Source organism: Schistocerca americana, chromosome X (genome assembly GCF_021461395.2).
Source record: "Schistocerca americana isolate TAMUIC-IGC-003095 chromosome X, iqSchAmer2.1, whole genome shotgun sequence".
Classification (NCBI taxonomy): Eukaryota; Metazoa; Arthropoda; class Insecta; order Orthoptera; family Acrididae; genus Schistocerca; species Schistocerca americana.
In genome coordinates this window covers 765421348-765443168 of record NC_060130.1, presented here as the reverse complement: position 1 = coordinate 765443168, position 21821 = coordinate 765421348, and the positions used below count along the sequence as shown (strand labels likewise).

The 21821-nt window shown below is 36.6% G+C and overlaps 1 protein-coding gene across 5 annotated transcripts in view; it reads right to left on the bottom strand.

Moving 5' to 3' along the window:
* Positions 1-21821, bottom strand: part of LOC124556772 (LIM domain and actin-binding protein 1) — a 222180-nt gene that overhangs the window by 49337 nt on the left and 151022 nt on the right. For all 5 annotated transcript variants that reach the window (XM_047130782.1, XM_047130783.1, XM_047130784.1 and 2 more), the window contains 3 exons: positions 20717-20911; positions 7638-7725; positions 2381-2603 (listed from right to left, as the gene is read on the bottom strand). In XM_047130782.1, coding sequence (XP_046986738.1) covers positions 2381-2603; positions 7638-7725; positions 20717-20911 — 506 coding nt within the window. The remainder of the gene's footprint in view (positions 1-2380; positions 2604-7637; positions 7726-20716; positions 20912-21821) is intronic.

Sequence of the window (21821 nt, the reverse complement as noted above, 5' to 3'; positions counted from 1 at the left end):
TTTTGGAATGTCTTTCATTTCTATAGTTACCTTCAGACACATGTTTCATGGTATGTCAAGGAAAGATTGTTCAACTTCATCAGAGTTTCAACACAAGGGGTCAAGACCCATATAGTACAGAAAATGAATTGAATTTATTTATCACTCAGTTCTCAGTTGCACCAGATACTGTACATCCAGAAATGCAATTAACAGCTGTTGCACTCTGTTCAAGGACAGATATTACAGCAGCATCAATTTGCTACAATGGTTCCATGGTATATATGTAGAGCAGTTTCCAAAAATACACAGAAATCTGGTCAATATCATGTTTGTGTTTGGGTCCACATTTCATTGTGAACAACTATTTTCCGCCAGGAAAAACTGCAGAATGGTCAATATGTAAGAGAATCCTGCATTTGTAGCAACATTGGGTCTTAAATCAAACATTTTTGTGACTTGTGTACAAAAATAAATTTCATGTTCCAATAATACAATAAAATGTTAATATTTTTTACTTTTGTTGAAACGTTTGTATTAAACACATTTTCTTACAATTTTATTTGCTTAGTCAATGGTAATTCACTAGCTGATACTGTTGTGGAAAAATGTTGACAACCCAAGTGCTAGCCATCTGCCTACCCCACCCACGAGCACCTGTGTGACCTTGAGCTGGAACAGTGCGGTCTATAGTATTCAATGGAGATATGTTAAGTTCGTGGCTGCAAGGTAAATATTCCACTTATATTTTGATAACTTAAACCACAGAGTCATGTTCAACAACACAGGGAATTTTCATGCTGAGCCATATGTTGAGTGGGGACAAGTCACTTGTGGTGTTCCACAAGGTTCACTATTGTGTTCACTCCCTTTATTTCTAAGTATAAATGATAAAAAGGTGTTATGTGATCAAGCACAGGAGACCAAATGGTACTAATCAGCTGCCATGGCATACTCTGGCAATGGCATCATTTGGATGTGTTATGGAGGAGCATGTGATCACCACATAACTCTCCCACTGATGTCAGAATTCTGAACTTTAGAGCCACTACTTCTTACTCAAGCAGTTCCTCAGTTGGTATAATGAGCCTGAATATACCCTGCTTCAGTCCTCTGACCTAACAAAAAGTCATGTTAGTACCCTCAATTGAACCAAGGTCCTCAGCATGACAGTCATACATGTTGAACACTAAAGTATGGAGGTGGACATTACATAAGTTATCTTCCTTCTTATGCAGATAAAGCAGAAAAGTTTCCTTTGTTTACAATGCAGTTTTCATTACTAAGCCTAGCATATGAAATAATAAAACAAATCTTCAAAAAAATAAAAAACTACTGTTTGGTTTAAACAGTGTATCATTTAACTTAGAAAGAACACAGATTGATAAATTCTTTGTAGATACAGGAAGATATAACATTACCAATGGCAATAGAGCCTGGTGAGAAATGAACCTGGATGATCAACTGTTGATTTTCATGGTGAAAGTTAATTTTCTCTGCAAACTTTGATTAAAATGTCAGATGGAACAGTTATTTTGAACCAGCCCAAGCCCAAAGACAAAATATTTGTTGTATGGAAGTACAATGTTAGGACACTGATAGTGTACATCCTCAAACATCACGTACCCAACTGTTTAAGAAAAAGCTTCACAGTACATTTACTTGATAATGGAATTTGTTTTAAGAACTGGTAAAATTTGAAAATTTTTGTAGAATAATAAGTACAGAATTAGGTATGAAAATGACATCTACTACCCACAATTTAATGCTACTCTTACACACCAGGGGCCAAAGTATTCAGCCATTAAAATGTCTGGCCATTTCCCTTAAGAATTCGAGGTAGCTAATAACATATAGCAAAAAAGAAATTGGAAACAAATTTAATTCAGTTTTGTTTGATAACTACTTCTACTTCACAAATTTATTTCTGAAAAGGTCCAGTGACTAAAATGCAATGTAGATTAGGATTAGCATAAAAGTTAATCACGTAACTGATCAGTTTCACTGAGGAAAATGTATTATATTCATAAACCAACTGACTCATTCCACATAATAGCAAGATATAACAAATATCATCAATGAAAAGAGCACACAAATAAACTACTGTTGCATACAGACTCTTCCAGTTACATTAAGTGTTCAATGCTGTTTCTTTTTACGTAAGTATTTTGATGATGCAACACAGACTTATTAAAGTGTGTGTCAATAAAATAACAAACAACAAATTACACACAACAGTGACAAATTTTCAGGAAATGGCAATATTGTTTCCTGAATAATATTCTCTTTGTGTATGAACTGGAAAATATTCTTTTGCAAGTGGGTACAGAAAATTTGTATTTTATAGATTGTATGTCATAGTGATAGATTTCTTTATGAAAAAATTGATGTATAAATATACCTGCTTCTACTAAACTCAGTTCTTGTTCTTTTGCTTTCTTGTGTTGCTCTTCTCTTGCAGTTATGTCCTCCTCTTCATCATCAGGTACAACTTCACCACGTTCAAATTTTTCTTTAAGGCTCTTTGCCCTCTCAGAACATATGTCAACACCTTTCTTCTGGGTACTGCGTTCACTTTCCATTACAGCTTGTTCATACATTTCTTTCATTTTTCCTTGTTTTCCCTAAATGAAATGTGATAATTTTATATATTTTTACACTTTACTGAGGTAACTACTGAAAAAGCATTAAAAATAATTTTCTATATCTTAACTTTTTCTTAATTTAGTTTGACAATGGAGTGGCTATGGGATTTAAGCAGTTGGAGTACTAGCCCAGTTGGACATATCTGAAGAGAGGAATCTGTTATAACTTTTTTGAGGGAATTATTTCAGTGCCTTTATGAGTAATTTAAGGAAATCAAAGAAGTTGAAAATTAGGATGATTAGACTAGACTTGTACATTCCTCAAGAGCAAGAGCCCTGCCATTTACCACTGTGCTATCTAATTTAGTAAAGAAAAGTGAAAATAGTTGATACATCTTAATTGTTAACTCAGTCTCTGCACACATCTAAAAAAAATGTTTCTGTTACTTATGGTAACATTTTTTCAATATGCCAATCACCTATTTACAGACAATTTTGTACACCTAAATTAATATGTTAGTTATTTCTTTTTTGAGGAATAGAGAGTGAAATAGATTTTCTTGTTAAAGTGAGTGCACCATGAACATCAATTACTTAACACCTACAGGACTGGGCAGAATTATATGACAGCATGCTGAAAAGTAATGCCTCTGAATTTTTTATGTAAAAATCTCTTAAAGCTATTTAAATACATCAAACTTCATTCACATTCTACATCTTTATTCTTTATGTACACATATTTGCAGCCCTCTGCCATTTGGGCGTGTAATGCAGCGGTGTGCAACATGACCATGTGAGGGCATGAGAAAAAGTGTGCTGCAATCTAGATTCAAATTTGAAGAGTTTGTGCAAACCACACAAAACGTCCACACATGGAGCACCCTCTCCTTGAGCACGAAAATGCCAAACCACATGAGTGCTACGACATCTTCAACAATCTGACACCTCGGATTCACTGTGATCGATCATCCTCTATACAGTCCCGACATGGCCCCATCCGATTTTCATCTCTTTCCAAAACTTAAATAACACCTTCAAGGACATCACTTTGACAGTAATAAAGCAGTTCAAGCAGAGGTGAGGATGTGACTCTGTCAAGAAAGTGAAACATTTTACAGTGATGGTATCAACAGTTTGTTGGGAGAAATGTGTTAATTGCCTAGGTGATAGAAATAAATATGTAGACATGAAGAATAAAGATGTAGAATGTTAATAACATTTATTTTATTTAATAGCCTTTAAGAGTTTTCACATACAAAATTTGGACTCTTTACTTTTCAGCATGCTCTTGTAATAATCTAAATACTAGCAAAAAAACAAATGTTGAAGCTGGTTACACAAAATATAAAACAGATACAACATAATTTGTCCATTTTAAAGCCACTATGAAGTTATTTGAATCTGAAATATAAAAAAAATTGTTATTCACAGTTATGTAGGTACATGAATAAAACAGAGTATCAATTCATAAACATTAATAAAGACCTTAAAAAAGAGAAAGATCAAGAAACAGATCTAACAGAGTAATTTCAAATAACTTCCATCACAAGAAAGGCAGATGCAAAATTCTGAGTGCAGAATTTTATGGAAAGAATGTGAACTTCCTTTCATTCATTCATTCATCAATTCATCCTATTTTGTAGCAGGGTCTTCAGGGAAGCAGAATAAGTCATGTTATACATTAACAGGCAGAAGCAGCCATAGCAAGCTACTTCTATAAAGTATATTAAAAACCAGTCAAAACTAGTGCTTACTTACATTGTTAATAACAGGAATTAATTGCAGATTACTTTTTTTTAATAAGTTGAAAATCAAAATGTTATTTATAACCAATTTTAAGAGTACATGTAACACCTCAGAATAATTGATGCTCTGAGTCATTGACATGCACATAAAAAAGACTCAGAATGTTGCTAGCTTTTGGATGACTCCTCCTTCAGAGCTGTAGAGCACACATAAAACACATCCCAAACAAACAAATTGCTGTTGTAAACCTGCAGAGCAAAACTCTCAATCCTATAGAAGATTCAGTCCTATCCAACAGCCTCACTTTCAGCACCACAACCAAGCTTAATCATACAGGACTTGTTACTGATCTACTCTGCTTCTCCAGATTCCTAAAATGGAAATCTTTTTTTGCTACAAAACACTCCAACTAAAGGCAATAAAAATCTGTCCTTGAATCTTGCACCTCTTAGGTCATACCTTCATCCAACCATAACCTTACCTCACTCCCACCCAACCACCCCCTGGTTACCTTGCAGGTATCCTTCCCTCCATGTCTCCAGCTTGGCCTGGCCTCATTCTTCTTTCCTAGGTCCTTTCCCAAGGACACAAACCTCTTGATGAGGAAAAGAAAAGCCATCAACAACCTTTAGGGTTGAAAGATTAGTGTTTAATGTCTTGTTGACATCAATCATTATGAAAGATGCTGATTTTGTCATCCTCCCTGAAGAAAAATGTTCCACCACTGTTGTGATGAATCACAGTGTTTATCTGACAGAATGCATCCACCAACTGTCTGATTTTTCTACCCACCAGACCTGCCATAGTGATTCCTATCCCATACATTCCCATCTCAGAATGTCTCCCCTTAATCTGACTCCCTCCTCACCCCAACCACCCCCTATACATGTCTCATAATACTAGGTTTCCCATTGTAGCTGGCTACTGCACTCCCATGGATAGAACCTTGGCACTTGTTGATCATTTCCCACAGCCTAGCTACCCAAATGAAAGACATGAACCATTTTCTCCATAGTCTCTCAACCATCCCAACACTATTAATATTTACATCCCTACTCAACACTGTTAACACCACATCCATACACATCTAAATCTAATTTAATCTAAACCAAAGTTCTTCACACCCATTGCCTTATCAGTATCAAATATTACCTCTCCCAGCATCCTACCAACTTCAAAAACACCACATCATTCCTTATAACTGGACAAACTACATGCTTTCACATTACTACTCCAGGAAAGATATACAAACAAATTTGCAGCATGGCCATAAACACCTGCAATGGCACTCTCTTATGTAAATCTCTTTATGACACATCTAGAGGAAATGTTCCTAGCTACACAAAACCCCAAACACTTTGTCTGGTTTAGAGTCATGGATTATATCTTGATGATCTGGACCCAGAGCCAAGACATTTTACTCCATTCCTTCCCATCCTCATTTTTTCTCCCACATGCTCTACCTATTCCTCCTCAGCCTACTGTACCAACTTAATGGGTGTTGATCTCCACCTCTCCAATTGCTCCATACAAACCTCTGTCCATATCAAGCCCATTAGCCATTTTGAAAGCTGCAGTCCCTTCTACACTAGAAAATCTTTACCAGAGTCTACAGTGATGAGCAATTCCTTGCCCAATATGCTGATGATCTTACTAAAGCCTTCACAGATGGACCTCAATCCCTCTCCCCCTAGTAATAGCTTGCAAACAAATTTATCATGCCATATCCTCACAGAGCTCTGATTCTCTGTCCATCCCCACTAATCAACTGCAAAGGTGCACCCCCTAGTTACTTAGTATCATTGCACACTGGCACAGTTTAAATGTATTCTTCAATGGGATTTTGAATACATATTTTTCTTGGAAATCAGGAACATCATATCCACAATCTGTCCCCGCACTCCCAAGGTGGTATTCCACCACCCACCAAATGTACACTTTATCCTAGTCTAACCTTATGTTGCACCTACTCTCAACCCTTTGCTACATGGTTCACACCCCTGTTGAAGACACAGGTGCAAGACCTGTCCAAAGCACTCCCTTACTACATTTTACTCCCTCTCGTCCTCTCGCCAGAGCATCTTATTCTGCTCTGCAGGAGACAGGATGGAATAACTTTTTTCCATATCAGTATGCAGCAAAATTACAAGGTACTATGCATTTTAGGTATTAATATTTACCATTCTTGCACCACTTAATTAATATCAGGAAAATATAATTGCAAACAAAATACTTTTTACTTATATTTGATAAATGTTTCCATCTTTGTCCAAAGTTGACTTCATTATTGATGACTGAAAACAAACTTCTTTGCCTTTTTTGTCACTTATTTACATCAAGACAGCTTTTCACAACTCACCACTGTGTGTTTACATATCAAAACTAAGAGAAATTATTTAGGTTTTCATGGCCACTTGTTGACAAACTTCCTATTGGCTTCTCTCTTGGGTTCTTCAGCCGACGTTTGTCTGATGATTTTACTGATGTTTTGCCAGCAAGAGTGGCTGGCATTGTCAAAGCTTCACCCTCCATTGCTGGTGGTGAAGCAATGGAGGGTGAAGCTTTGACAATGCCAGCCACTCGTGCCGGCAAAATGTCAGTAAAATCATCAGATGAACATCAGCTGAGGAACCAGAGACAGAAGCCAATAGGCAGTTTGTCAAAACTAAGAGACTAAGATAAGACCGAAGTTGTTTACATAACAAAGACAAAGCACACTGTGCACTTTGCACAATTCCACCAGCCTGTGGCCAGAGTGAGCTACCCAGCACCACATTCCCTGCCTGTTAGCCTGTTGCCTTTCTCTCCCCACTGCCAATCACCCTTCTCCAACCCTCCCTCCCACTCCTCACCTCCCTTCTCCCCTTGCAACACATTACCCCAGTCGAGATGCAGTGGTGGTACTATGTAGTCGGCTGCAACATTGTAGGTCTCCAGGTGTATGTGGGTGTGTGAATGTGTACTCTACAGCTCTGAAAAAGGATTCACCTGAAATATAGCTATTTGACAGTCGACAACTCAGAACCTCAATTATTTGTTGTATTGTCATTTTAAGTCCTTAATTATTTATATTTGATTAAAGATGTTCCAACCATTTTAAAATACTTTTTGAAAGTCTTTTGCTAACTGACATATTCAGCAGCATACATTTATCATGAAAATGATCCACAGAACACAGAATTAACTACAAATTTCTGATTAATCCAACATATGCTCCCTGCATTTTTTTTAAAAATAACCACACACAGTCGCTACTAGATGAAACAAACTATTGATTTACAATTACATATGAAAGAGAAATGTATTTTTAATAGATAATAATATTACCATAAAAAGTCTTGACCGTATGTTCTGTATTTCCTGCTTTCTCTCTTCACGCATTTCTTCCTTTTTTGTAGTATGCCCAGTTTCCCACCTGCCAAAGTATGGAATCACATTGCATCAGTTAAATTTACTATACAACCAGTGAATTAACAATGGTGAACAACAGGTAAATAAATGGTGATAGTTACATTTAGGAACACACTGTCTACTAATTTATTAGTTATAGCTATAAAAGCTGTAAGGTTTTGATATCAAACTGAGAAACAGTTATTTCATATTTACACTGACACTAAACCACTCTTTCCCTGTATACTTTTTCTTTCTATAGTCTATCACTTTGTTTGATGTTAATTGTAACATGTATACTCCATGTGAATACCTTAAATGTAATTTTATACCCATTTTATACACATTGCCCTCTATGGCATTAATTTTTATCTGAACACAGGTAAATTAAAAATTGAGAACTACAGAATAATACAGCTACAAAAGCAGGCACACTACATATTAACTCTACCAAAACTACTGCATAGACGTATAATTAAACAAACTGCAATCATAATCCTCACACACAGAAAACCAGCTTCTCTGGATTGCACAAATGGAAACTGTCCCTGCAAAACATCCTTTCATTCCACATTTTCCTGGCTTAAATCTCCACTGTCCCCTATTCTCCTCCTAACTCTGGTCCTGGTTCCTCCCCACTTTCTGCCTCTGTCACCCCACCACCTTCAAAATTCTCTCTGTTCCCTTCCCCCACTGTTGAGCAGCCACAAAGGAGCACCCCTTTCACCACCCAAAACTGGAACCATTAAAATATTTTTTCTGCCAAGATTTCCACCATTTTCCTCACTATCCTTCCCACCCTACTCAAAGTGGTATTCAACTGCCCAACTGTCCGATATAAGAGCCTTGGCCTTTCCTATGCTACTCCTGCTCCAAACCCCATGAGTCATGTGTCTGCAGCAGAACCAAGCACAAGTCCTGTTCCATATATCTGCTTGCCTTCTCCTATTTCGTCCTGGTTACAATACTTCCTACTCCATCAGGCAGGTCTACATGTGAAATCAGTCATGTGGTCCACCAACAGTGCTGCTTACACAGTATAGCATTGCACATGGGTATGACCATGAACCAATTATCTATTCGTCAAAGTGGTCACCACCACCTGTGACTATGGACCAACAGAACCATCAAGTTATCAACAATGCTACTTAGCTGAATGTGGCTGACATTAATAACCTAATTTCTTGTCCAGCATGCGGAACATCTTGGTGCCAATTCTGCAACTTTGTTGTGGTTTTGATGAAAATATCCCCACCAGTTGCACTTATCTTTTTATTTAAAACCATGACCAGTTTAATCCCCAAGGCCATTATCTAGTGGTATATGTCAGGCATCCTGAGAGGGCATCCTGCCACTTGTCTTGTGTCCTCTCTGGATGTTTGATATCTACCACTAGACAAAGGCATTGGGAGCCAAAACCAGTGATGGTTTTAAACAAAATACCTAGTTTTAAACGAAATACCTAGTGCAGAGACAATAAGTTGCTGAGTGTGTAAACACTGAGTGTTTGCATGTTTTGTTAGTTATCAGAAGCAGGGATATGGTCTAGAGCTCAGCTGGTAATCATCCTTTGCTTACGTCTGGCTGATGCTCATTGTCTCCTCTGTATAGTGAATAATAATCTATTTCCATACAAGACATGACGTTAATTTGCAGTCTACTTAAGTAAGTATAAATAGAGTATGCCATGTAATAAGGGAATGGTAGTATGGCCAACACCTTTAACAATAATTATTATTTAATTCTACAGAAGCATTTTTTTATAACTGCATCTCAGTGGTGATTTATCTTCACTGAACAATCCTAAGATCATTCTTCATAAAGGGATGTATGGAGTACGACATGTAAATGAACACAATAAAAACCAAAAAAAGACTGATTACTTGTCCATGTGTCAGTAATTGTTATTGTAGATCTAGGCAAGAATTAAACAAAAATAAAACCATATCCACAAGTTTATTAAGCAGCTAGATGCAATAATTTTTCACTAGGTGTCATGTAAAGTCTCAAAGAAAAAATAAGTTAACATATTAAGAATTAAATATGAATGATAGGTCACACTTGCACTACCTGATCAAAAGTGTCCACATATCCCTACATAATGCAGAATTGTAAACTAGACGTCATGACAAGTGGACCCCTCTCCTTCTTCCCCCCCCCCCCCCCCCCCCCCCCACTCACCCAATACAAAAGAAGGTAGGGAGTATTCTGTTGTTTGTAGAGAAGCAGCAACAGCAGAATGGACTAGTCAGGAAGCTCAGTGACTTTGAATGTGGACTACCCATTGCAAGAGCACCCATACAATAGTATGATTGGGGGGGGGGGGGGGCAGGCTAGAACTTGTGGGTCTGGAGTATATTTAATATTTTGGAAGATGAATATACTCCTAAGCAGCCATAAAAAAGATATAGTTCCGAACCTGTGAAAAAGTTGAGGGGGTATTGGGGGGGGGGGGGGGGGGGGGGGCCCTGCCCCTGGGCATGGGCACCCTTGACTCATTTGATGTCACCCAAGTAACAAGTCCATCAGGGACATTTCAACTCTTTTCAAGCTGCCCAAGTCAACCATTGGTGATGATGTGACACAGCAAGGTATAAACTCTCCATCCATTTTGTTTCTATGCTTCTTAAATAACTATTTTTTTTCTGAGTATTATTCACCTTTCACACAGTCGCCTACATAATATATAATAACATAAACATAAATATTTCAGGTCAGTAATTATGCTAAATTAGACTTAATTTTATTATCCAGATTACTATTTTGAATGAGCTGATTACATCAGTGAACTTAGTTTTTGTGAGAAGTCTGTTAATTGAAAAATACAACTAACTGAAGTTAATACTCATAAGCTCATCATCTGCAATATTTAGTGAGGTAATCAGCATATTTGAATAAAGTAACATATATCATTGAAAAGCTGGCAGTTCAACTCTTTAATAGCATATTTTAAATTACCTGGAAGTAATTAACTTATGAAATAATCTACATCAGACTCCACAAGCCACCTAATGGTGTGAGGAAGAGGATACTTTCAGTACCACTATCTGATCCCTCCAACCCTGTTCCAGTCGCGAATAGTGCATGGGAAGAATGATTGTTGGTAAGGCTCTGTATTGGCTCTAATTTCTCGAATCTTCTCCTCGTGCTCAATATGCAAGATGTATGTGGGGGGAAGTAATATGTTGTCTGACTCCTTCTGAAAAGTGCTGTCCTGAAATTTCAATAGTAAATCTCTCTGTGGTGCACAACGTCTCTCTTGTAACATCTGCCAGTGGAGTTTGTTTAGCATCTCCGTAACACTCTCTTACCAGCTAAATGATCCTGTGACAAAATGCACCACTCTTCGTTGGATCTCCTCTATCTTCTCTATCAGTCCTCTCTGGTAGGGATCCCAGGTAGATGAACAATACTCAAGAATCGGGCAAACAATCACCTTATAAGCCACTTCTTTCATGGATGAATTACATTTCCTTAAGATTTTTCCAATCAATCTGGGTGTTGTGTCTGCTTTTCCACTATCTGCTTTATATGGTCATTCCACTTAAGGTTGCTCTGGATAGTTAGGCCTAGATATTTTACAGCAGACACTGTCTCCAACTGTTTGTCATCAATAGTGTAGCTGTACAGTAGTGGATTTCTTTTCCTATGTATGTGCAATATGTTACATTTATTTAAATTCAGGGTCAACAGCCAGAGTCTGTGCCATTCATCAGTTCTCTGCAGGTCATTCTGCAAATTCTTACTATCTTATGATGTGGCTATTTTGGTATAAGCAACTGCATCACCTGCGAATAGCATTAAAGAGAATCTGACACTTTCTACTAGATCATTTATATATATTGTGAACAGCAATGGTCCTATCACACTTCCCCGTGGTACTCCGGATATTATCTTTTCATCTGTCAATTTAGTTCCATTAAGGGCAACATGTTGAGTTCTGTCTGCAAGAAAGTCTTGAATCCAATCACAGGTCTGCTCTGATACTCCATAAGCTCATATTTTTTTCCTTAAATGGCAATGTGAGATGGTGTCAAATGCCTTACTGAAATCAAGGAACATGGCATCAGCCTGAGCTCCATAGTCCACTGCACTGTGGATCTCATGGAGGAACAGAGCAAGGTGAGCTTCACAGGGTCTCTGTTTGTGGAAGCCATGTTGATTTTTGTAGAGGAGCTGTTCATCATTTTCCAAGAATGTCATAATTCTTGAACATAAAACATGTTCCATAATTCTACAATAGATTGACATCAATGATATAGGTCTATAATTGTGTAGATCTGTCTTATGCCCCTTCTTAAAAACAGGAATGATCTGTGCCTTTTCCCAGCCATTAGGTACCTTTGACTGCTCAAGCAATCTATGATAAATTACTGCTAGAAGGGGAGCAAGTTCTTTCACATAATCTTTATAGAATCTTTTATTAACAGGATGGCATACTTCATTAAGCCACTGATTAAGATTTTGCATAACTTATGAAATGTAAAATAACTTTCAAGATGGAATCCATATTTGTAATTAGGGTATTCCAAACATGGATGCATATTATTGTTCTCCAAACTTTTTGATATACTAACCTGTAATATATTTCATAAAACTCATTACTTACTTAGCATACAGCCATTCAAGGTGGTAAAATACAACCTAGTCATTTTTCAAAACATTATATTGTTTCTAAAATCAAGAAATATCTTCACACCAATATTTAAATAGTTGAGCATACCCAGACTCTTCAGTCAACTGTTAGCATTCATGTATGTAACATCACATAGCAAAGTCTGCTACCATTAGTCACATACATAAAATCTATGTAGCTTAAAGTCCCAGAGGCACTAGCAACCACAAAACATCTATGTGCAACCTATCTGTGAAAATCCACACCTAACAGTGATATTGCTAACACCTCTATAGATACAGTGCACAAGAAAGATTATGATTGCCTGTTAAAGGTGTAACATCTCATGTCAAAACTTTAGACAGAGACAGTCAAATGCTTTTTAAATGCTAAATCAACACTGTGAAGCATTTAAGTGTTGGTCCATTAACCTGATAATATGAACAGTTTTTCTAAGTGTACCACTACTTGTGTTTTCATACCACTGCTCAGTACAAGGACTGAGCTTAAGTGCTGTTCTGTCACTGGAACTGTATTGTTCAAAGAACAAAGTGGGGAGATATTAGAGTTTCACTACCTGTGTAATCAGAGTGGCATACAACTGAACCAGTCATTGCAAGATTTAGGGTGGCAATAAACGTGGAAGAGACCATTTAAAAAGCATAAACTCTGTAGTGTCCATCAATTGAACAACATCTGAGTACTATTTTCAGCTGTAGTCACTCTATAAAGAACTTTGAGACTGCCAAGAGCAATGTAGGGAAATGTTCCATTTGGTGGCATGGGTGAGCAGCACATTGCAGTAGAAACATTTTGTTAAAGAACTCACATGGTTAAAAGACAGTGACTTGTGGCAAAAGTTACAAACTGATGAACACTGTGGCAAAGAACATTAGCATGTAATAAAGAAATGTACCATAACAGTGATGTGTGACAAAATCTACAGACTGTGTAACTGTGATTGGGGATAAATGGGAAAATTGTATACACTGATGTTAATGGTAGGAAAACAATGGGATGAGTTAAGTGTGAATATCAGTGCTGGTGAAGAACAGACAAACATTCTGTGTGGCACTTTTGTGACAGCAGTGTATATAGGACAATGCAGATAGTACTAATATCAAGGCTAACCATGGGACTATGCAGTCTAAAAAGTACACAAACACTACCATATTGGATGCAAAATCTTCAGACAATGTGAGGATGAGGTCCCACAGTGCTATTTTCTGAGGAAAGAAGCCTATCAGCATGGAATGCATATATAACTTTCACGTCAGCACTGGCAGATAAATGAGCTATCCAGCAGATGACAAACTTGACAGGCAACTGGCATTCAGAGGGCATTAACAAACAACAGGTTGAAGTATTTTTTGTTACAAGGTATGGTGTACTATCTGGTCAACATCAATGACAAAGAGAAAAGTGATGTGTTTATGTTGAGGAATGGGTAGAAAAATCAAAAGTGAATCTTTCAATTACAGTATGTATGAATACAGGGAAGAAGGGCTAAAATTGATAGAGGAAAAAGTTGTTGTAAGTCAAAGTGAATTTTATGGTGAATTGGGCTTGGATAAGGGCTAGATTCAGCTGTATATGTTGAAGTAAATGACAATAAAGTTATAGACAAAATGTCAATTCACCCTGTCAATTTACTTGCTTATTACTGTAATGTGAAGAGTTAACAGGATAGATCAAGAGTAATTGAAAAGGAATTGTGTGAAGAAAGTAAGAGGTGAAGACAGTATCAGTAAATGAGAACTTAAAGACACAGTTGATGGAATTAATGAATGAGAATATGTGTAATAAGAGTAACATCAGTAGTTTAAGGGTAGAAATGAATAAAAATCCCGAGTTGTCTCATTTCTATTATTCTGACATAAACTTAAAATTCAGAGAATACTCAGGTGACTTAAGAAAAGACCGGAAAAATAAAATCCTGCTTATATCCACTTAAGCACTGATAGTTCAGTGTTAGCTGCTACAGAGCATCTGGTACTACATTTTTGGCCTGGCTGTCATAGTTTTGGTTGAGGTGGTTGCCACCAGATATCATTTTTACTGTGTGCAGCTTTGGATACTCAGCAACAAAATGCATGCTTTCAGACTCTCTCCTGTATTGTTGTTTAGGCAATGCTTTCAAAACAGGATGGATGTAGTGATTTTGAGTTTGACACTGAAAAAGTGGATCAGAAAGTGAAGAAGAATGAGATGTTACTTCTTTAGAGACTGAAAGTGATGACATTTTGTCAGCTTAGTACCAATTACTCACCAGTGGTATGAGATAAATGCATCCACTGTGTTCCACCCAGCTCCTTCAAGATTTATGTTCACAGGAAACAACTGTGGAATACATGGCCAGACTTCACAGCTACACAGAAACTACAAAATGTCTTCAAGTTTCAGGATATTTTAGTCAAAGTCCACTGTGCGAATTTACTCAGGATTTTATTACTGGTTATCTCCAAAATTTTGTAACTCGTTATTTTGACCCTTAAAAGCTGTCTTTATATGTCTGTAGGTAATGTCATTCATTATAGGAAGTTTTTAATTAGTAAAAAAATATTTTTGGAACATAATTTGAAAAAAAATGTTAAGTTCAGGAGCTAAAAAGAATTTTTAAGGATGAAATTATTAGCTTAAAATCACATTTGGACAAGAAGACAGACTCAGTGAAAAAATGTTTCAAAAATAGGGTAGATGAAAAGTGTATGAACAGGGGATCATCACTGGACACTTGGATTCAAAATCTGTGAGATAGTGAAGATGAGATAGAAAAATTATGTAATAAGGAGAGGGAAGTCGAATTTGTTAATTCTTGTCAGGATAAGTCAGGAGTAATTGAGTTCTGTTCTTGTAATGATCATACTGAACTTATTTATGAGGCAAATCAATCAAATTGTGTTGATATTTGAGATCTGGGGATTGAGCAGAAGGTTGTTGCTGTAAATATTGATACTTCTGATGATGTTGAAACAGGGTATGCACAATTAATGAATGAACTTCTGACAAAGTAGGTGACAGTGAGAATGAGTGTCAATTTGAAAGGCAATGTAATACTAAGGTACATGAGAAGTAATTAGTAAAAGTTAATGTAAGTAATGTTAACATGAAATATGAAAGGGTAAAGAAGGTGCAAGTTGCTAAATTAAAGAAGCCTGTTGCTAAGTTACCAGCAGCAGCTATGTCCAAATTGTTTGAAGTTGACACAGAAATACAGTTTGCAAAAAGTGATTTTCAGTGCAATGTACAGAAGGTATTTTTCAAGGTAGGTGTAAAATAAACTTTAGTGTGCTTGCAACGGTTAAAGGAATTGTTGTTGAAAATATCAAATGTTCAGTAGTTTTGTTGTGTTTTGCAGTGGAATGTCAGAAGTTTTGAAAAGTAGATGTGGAATTTGACACAATGACGCAAACCTAGAGGGGAAAGAGGGGGCACTGTAACTGCAGACAATGAATAGGTACGAGATTCACTGCTCTTTAGTGAATACATTATGTTGCGAGTAATGCCTCACTGAGCTGTGTGATTTCATTCTTATTTTCTGGTGTCACTCTCTTCTCTGATTAGTCTGTCCTTATTTCATAAGAAGAAAAAGACAATCATCCTCCACTATCTTCAAGTATACATAAACATGTAGTATGCCATTAACAGGAATTTTTGAGTGGAAATAGATACTAGTAGAGTATAAGGGGATGCAAGCCAAAGTTAACTAAAACTTTATGAGAAAATTTGTTGTGTTATGTTTTTAATTCAGTAATAATGAATTTTTTATGTCAGTAATGCCAAATCTATTTTAGCTAAAAAAGCAAATGTAAATGTGAAAGTCAGAAAAAATTATGAGAAATGTTAACTTCCAGAAAACATTGAAAACCTAATGTGTGTATGGAACTCAGTGGAAATTTTTATAGCAACAGAACGGAAAGATCTTTCAAATATATAATTCAGAGACATTTTTGTAGGTAGGTGAAACTGACAAGGTAGTTCTGTCACTGTGAAGTGTAATGTGATAGTGAAATGGTAACACTAAGGATCAACCACAGCTAACCCAAGACCAGAAGACCTGATGTACTGATGGACAGGGACCATCAAGGATTATGGAGGATGGTTATAAAAAATCATACGAAATCAGTGGAACGAGTCACTCATGAGTTGCAAAGTCCAGCTAGCACAATGACTGTGCCTATGGAGTTAAGAAGAATGGGTTACAGTAGGCTATTTGACTGTTTTTTTGAAACTGCCTTAAATGGTTAATTATGTTATTTTATGCTCATAACACACTTTTTCCTTCTTGAATTTCAGTATTCTTTTATAAAAACAGAAATTAAATTTAAATAATTTGAAAGCCTGCTAAATGCTCCATTCAAGTCATGTGATGACTGTGATGTCACTGACTAGCTTGCAGCTTCTACTGCCATAAAGCTTATTCATGGAGATGTTTTGTTTTGGAATTAACATTTCAGAAGATGTACAAACACATCCATAAAACTCTTGAAAAATTGTTTTCGAGCATTTCAGAGAATGAGAAGATGCGTAAAAATTTGTTGCACTGCACAGGCAAAATGCCACCACATTGATGCCTAAGTTCTCTTACTTAATTAAAAATATCTTGAACTCTGAAGTAAACATTAATTTACCTCCAAGATGCACTTTCCCACTTTCACGAAGAAGGATAACATCACTCGACAAAATTACACTGTTAGTAAAAATTATTATTATAGCCACTTCTTTCACATATCATTGGTACCTCAGTTGGTTGAGTGGTGGACTATCAAATAGTGAAAAATGACATGCAGAGGTCCTTGGTTCGAATTTGCCGTGCACCAGTATTTTAACTTTTATAAAACAAATCAACAGTACTTTCATATGAAAGTCAAATCACAATTACAAAACTTCACTGCACCGATTAGGAACAGAGTATTATTATGTTTTCCTTCACATTTACATGTGCTTACATTTGCAAAAGCTGATCACACATGTTATGTTCAAAAACAATATTTTCTAGTTAATGTGACTGCACACTTTTTACTTTATTAGAAACATTGTTATTTGTTATCTTCATACTGTCCAGATAGCATCCTTATTGATTCAGCTTTTGAAGTTTAATCATCATACATATGATGAAGTTATGTCTGCTTCAGACACCGATATTAGTTTACACTCACAAACAACACACCAGTGCCGGCCGGAGTGGCCGTGCGGTTCTAGGCGCTACAGTCTGGAGCCGAGCGACAGCTACGGTCGCAGGTCCGAATCCTGCCTCGGGCATGGATGTGTGTGATGTCCTTAGGTTAGTTAGGTTTAATTAGTTCTAAGTTCTAGGCGACTGATGACCTCAGAAGTTAAGTCGCATAGTGCTCAGAGCCATTTGAGCCAAACAACACAGCCCTTACGTTAGCTGCATGTTGTAAACGCTTTATATTTCTCAACAAAAGTTATTGTCCTACACATCATTGTATTGTGGAAGCATGGTGATGTCTTCATTAGTAGCAATACTTTCCATAAAAGGTAATTGTTTGCAAGCAAAGTTGTTCATTTCTCAGACTATGATTAATGTGAAGCTACATACAATACACTCCACCATCGAAACAACTGCTAAAATGAGTTCTTGCTAACGCTATTCTCATATTTCATATAAAACTTTTAAAAATTTATGATCCTCCCAGGATTCGAACCTGAGTTCTTCTACTCCATTGTTACAAGTGCCATATGTTGCATCACAGAGTCCATGCTTCTTGCCCTCCATCTGCTGAGTATCTTTTAGAGCAGAATTCAGCATTAACATTTGCCAAGAATAATTTACTGTGCTTTGGGTTGTGTTTCATGACCAATAGTCGACAATTTATATTTAAAATACAGAGTCATTTACAAATGTTCAACAGTTCCTTAGTTTTGAGTGGGTTTAATGATGTTGCAGGGAGCAGGGAAAAGAATGTCTATCCTTGTACATATAGCTGGTCTAAATGAGTAGAGCATAAACGCATCAATTTTCATAAGATTTCCACTATCAGCATTCACATAATTCTTTCTACTGTTATAAATGCATTTTCCAATGTGTCAGCCAATAACAGAGTGTTTTTGATCACACGATCAAATCTTAATATTTAATGGTTTTTTCTAAGGTTTAATTACACAGAAATAAGAGAATTTTGCAAGAAGATTGACTGTAAATGCAATTTAAATCTTATATCACTCTGAATAACAATAATTAAAACCATATTTTTAACATAGCAAAACAGCCTATAGTCGAACAGCCCCTCATAATCCTCACACTTCTATAGCCAATGTTAAACAATGCTTGAGATGGTGTAAAGAGCAACACCAATGGCAGTGGATGACTGGAAATTAGCAATCTGGAGTAATGAATCACTCTAAACCTGTGGCAAACCAATATAAGGATTTGGGGTTGATGAATGCCTGAAGAGCATCAACTGCCATCATTTTTAGTGGTGTTTCAGAATGGGGCGTTTACTGTGGTTAGGTTGTGGACCCCTTATTGCACACATTTCACAGCACTGTGTACAGCATATAGCAGTGCAATAGTTCAACATGATAACTGATTGCATCAGCATGACTATACATCCTACCATAAAGCAGTGTCTGTGAGGCAATGGTTTGCATTCCAGAAATGGACTGGCCTGCCAAGAGTCCTGACCTGAACCCAATGGAATATTAATTAGAATGATGATTTCACTCCAAACCCCTGTGTCCAACATCACTACCTTCTCTTGTTTTGGCTCTTGAGGAAGAATGGGCTGTCATTCATGCACAGACATTTAGATGCCTCACTGAAATTGTCCCCAGCAGACTTCAACCTATCATAAATGTGAAAGGTGCAAACACCCCTGGTTAGTGTCCACTAATAGCTGTCCATATACTTTTGACCAAATAGTGTATGAAAATATTGCAGACACTCATCTTTTAGAAGTAAAGTTCTCATTATGCAAAGGCATTGTGTAATAATTTGTGATGCTCTTTCACGATCATCTTGCAGATATCTCTTTAAAGAATAATAGATCAGTTTCACAATATATATCTTATCTAATGAATTTTTATCTAAATAATCCATCACAGTTCAAACAGAATAATACTATCCAAAATTGTAATACAAGCTATGAATATGGCCTACATTAATATTTTTTTAAACTTGCCACTCACTAAAGAAAGAGTGAGTTACATTGTGATCAACATTTTGATTACCAGCTCGATGATGTAAATTGACTGACAACAGCTGTTGTTTACTTGCAGCACATATTCACTCTACACTTCCTTTTTCAGTTGTTTATGTCTGAGAAATTGGTAAGTAGATGCTACTCTTTTATCCTGTTTCAAATGGGTCCATTTGCTGTCACAGCAAGATATTGGTGCTGTTTCGCAAGATAAGCTCCTTCCCGAAATGTGGTCTCATTAATTTATGAGTAATCACAAAGGCTGTTTTACAAATACTCTTACCACAATCATTAAGAATTTTTTGTGAATAAACATCATTTCCTGTGTTCCATTCAATTGTGTTATTCTACCTTCCCAAATGAACTGTTAATCTTCTCAGTTTGATTGTCTATTTGCTCTACTTTCGTATTTTTACATGCTGTTCTATGTAACACACTGTCACACTTCTTTTCTTTATTTTTTGAGGAATCTTTAGAAGCCTAATACTATTTAAATTTTAATGTTGAAGTGTTGATATTTTATAACTTTTAACTGCTTCAAATACAGTAAGTTACTTGTCTCACTGTCCTGTGCAGCCATCTTTTCACCTCAGCAGGACTGCCAGTTAATTCAGACTTAAAAGTTCAGTTTGACACCTCAATCCATATGCTCCATCATTAATTCATTGCTTCTGTCAGACTCAACCAACTGCTTTTTGAAATACAGATTTATTTGCCATTGGTATTGTAATATACGAGATGGTGACAGATAAAGCATGTTCTTGGAGTGGAAGGCCACAGTTCAATCCCAAATGTGGTTTAGTTTCTATTATATCTATATTCTCACTATAAGCTTCTGGAAGAAGTAGAAATAACTATTAAAATCAGGTTTTGATGTCACATTGTGCTCTTAGAAGATAGAATTATGTATCATAATTATTTTGATAATTATATGACTCTTGGGTTATTAAATTAAAACTTCAGTCCACCTGCACATTAACACCACATACATTTTAACTTTTATTCCAGATTTCATCAAAAATAGAATGAATTATACTGCTATAAATACATATTATAATAAGAATGTTCACATGATGTTCTGTAAGCAACCAATAGTATTTATTTAACTTGAATGTGAATCAAACAAGTTGTTGTCTTACCTGGGATAATGGTCCACATTAAAATTGCAACAGAAAATACCTAAACTTACATGAAACAACTGCTGTTAATATTGTCAGCAATGAGCCCACAATATTTACCTGCATTTTATGTCTCCCATTTTACTAAAACTAACAGGTCTCTCTCTCTGCTTCCTACTTGCACGAATCAAATCTTTGGTGCCTTCCTTTCCTGATTCTTCTTCTTCCTCCTCACTGGAACTTGAAGATTCCTCATATGGAACACCATTTAATGAATCATCTGTGACGCCAATGTCCATCCCTTTTGACTGAAATCTGCAAGTAAATGTAAATAATTAGGTTGACATTGAATTAGTTGGTCATGCTAACACAATGTCTCTAATGGTTGAAGCAGTATGCAGTGTTCTGGTGCCTTACATATTACATTTGCATAAGACACATAGAAACAGGATGGATGAAATCTCTCTTCTACTGGTCAGGAAACTTCCCACTCCTTGGATGTGGCACACATCACTAGAAATAATCAAGACAATTTTCTTTTGATATTTGTATACTTCGATATAAATCTCTTTTAACATGTGAAGTGCTGTATCAACAGTATCTATGTCAACTATACATAGTGCACTGTGTGCTGCCCAGTTCGTGGATGTAGACGCAGCTCTTACATGAGCCACCCACAGTTATCCCCGTAAGTCACATTAGCTATAGGGTTCATTGCATTCCTATGGCTGTTGCTATGGATGCCACCATAGGATGCCACTATTGTTTCCATTCACTTTGTATCATTGTATCCATCAGTGTGTCTTCTTAAGATACTGCTCACCAAGTTCTTTCAGATATTGGAATCTCAGTGAGATTAAAATGAACAATGCATGATGCTACTAATCGTCAGGCTATATTTTTACCCAACTGTAGTATGCACAGCAAGCCTGTTGCCGACAGTGACTGTTGCACAAATTCTGCAGGCCCAGTGCTGCCTCCTTTCTTCTGTTCCTTTGATGCAAAACACAGGGATTGGATGGAGTACAAGCTTCAACTTGAGCAGCACTTCTCAGGATACCAAATATCAGGTGATTCACAATGTCCTTTCCTTTTTTCTTGGGTAGGAGTGTCAATTTTCAGGCTATGTTATAAGCTGTTCATCCAGTTTGAGCCCCACACCCTACCCTATGAGAAAGTTGTTTGGAAATTAGATGAATTTTTTGATGCTCATATTCCTGTAGCT